Source organism: Loa loa, assembly GCF_000183805.2.
Source record: "Loa loa unplaced genomic scaffold supercont3.1072, whole genome shotgun sequence".
Lineage (NCBI taxonomy): Eukaryota > Metazoa > Nematoda > Chromadorea > Rhabditida > Onchocercidae > Loa > Loa loa.
In genome coordinates this window covers 1,259-2,976 of record NW_018109252.1, presented here as the reverse complement: position 1 = coordinate 2,976, position 1,718 = coordinate 1,259, and the positions used below count along the sequence as shown (strand labels likewise).

Below are 1,718 nucleotides of genomic sequence, written 5' to 3'. Positions count from 1 at the left end.
GTGAAATGAATTTTGTAACTTTTTCAAATTTAACATCACAACCAGCAACAAGAAGTGAACAATTTTCCAATATACTACCACAAATTACTAATCATTCTCATCCTTTTGCGCCAACAAATGACGAGGTTCTTTTTTTTTTATTTCCTCTTTACTTACAGGAAAGAATTAATCTAATTATCCATTAAAATTAAACATTAAATTAGCTCATCTTAAAAAGTTTAATTAAAATGTTAAAGAAGAAGATATGGGGAATATGAACGTTTACATTTTAAACCAGTTTAAACTCTACCTATCCCAATAATCGGCCTCAAAGAAAACGATCTCGTTATTTTTCATCACTACCTCCTCATTCTGAGAATGGTCAATTTACGCGCTTGCTACCTTCGCTGGATATGGGGTAGCCGTTTCTCAGGTTCCTTCGCCGGATTCGAACCGTTATTCTTCGTTATCCGTTTACAACCATCATGGTAGGCACATAAACTACCATCAAAAGTTGATAAGGCAGATATCTGATGGATACGTTGCCGGTACAAGACCATGCGGATCAGCAATAGCAGCTATTCAGAGTTTATCAATTAACAGGACTAATAATTCGATTAGTTTTAATCTAATAAATGTGCTCATTTCCTAACTTTTTTTTTCTCATTCAATTTAAATCTTAATATTTTTATTTTATAGGCAACATACGAGCATGTATCTTTGATTCCTAGAATATCATGCGCAACTAATTCATCTAATATAGATTATGTACCACAATTCCTCCCAAATACTCTATCACCTGTTTCATCATCAATGTTACCTAATCATAATTGGTGGATGACTTTTCCACTTCCTCCTCATCCTTTTCCTCCTCATCCTCATCCTCTTCCTCTTCCTCCTCCTCCTCCTCCTCCTCCTCCTACATCATCAATGCATTTTTCACCTGTTCCAAATATTGGTAGAATACCAGGTCAATCAACATCAATTTCATTAGTACCTGCTTTTGAAGCGCTTCATATCAATATTCCAGTTTCTTCTTCTTCTTCTTCTTCTTCAATTAATGAACACGGACATTGGAGGGTAAATTCTTTTTTTTTTTTCATAAAAATATCATAGTCTTTTTTTCTACATATTGAAATTTTTGATAAAAAAATAAACTTTTTCAGAAAGACTTTAATAATTTTTTTATTTACAAATTTTTATTCTTTCGAACAAAAAATTGAATACTTAAAATTATGCAATAATTTAATGAGTAAAGTTAAGTTTAATTTAAATAAATGAAATTAAGCTTCTTTTTTTTTTAGCAATTATCTATAGCCACAAATATGGATGATACAAATTCACTTCTAATACCACGATCACTTTATTCTCTAGAAAATAATCAACAAAATATAGCATCAATTAGACAGGAACATGAGGAAATTGAACATATTCAAGGGTATAGCAATACTTTTTTTCTTTGTTAATTAACAAATACTAATTAAAATTAAATTAGTAAGTGGACCGATAATTTTAACGTAACACATTCTTCCTGAGACTTTCCATATATATTTTGAAGGAACTAATTTGTGGGAAATTTTTCAGTGAAACAACAATAATTAGTTTATGGAAATGAATATTTTGAATAATAAATGAGAACAATATGAGATGATTAATAAGTTTGAAATTAAATTAACATATTTAAAATTTAGAAATGAAATTAATGTATTTAAAATTTTGAAATTGAATTAATGTATTTA

At 29.3% G+C, this 1,718-nt stretch overlaps 1 protein-coding gene across 1 annotated transcript; it reads left to right on the top strand.

The window, feature by feature from the left end:
• Window positions 1-678: 678 nt before the first annotated feature.
• LOAG_19051 (hypothetical protein) lies at window positions 679-1,417 on the top strand (the record flags this gene model as incomplete). The annotated part of the gene is made up of 2 exons (XM_020451707.1): window positions 679-1,059; window positions 1,284-1,417. Coding segments are annotated over 2 exons (513 nt in total), but the record flags the coding sequence as incomplete, so codon positions are not given.
• Window positions 1,418-1,718: the final 301 nt, after the last annotated feature.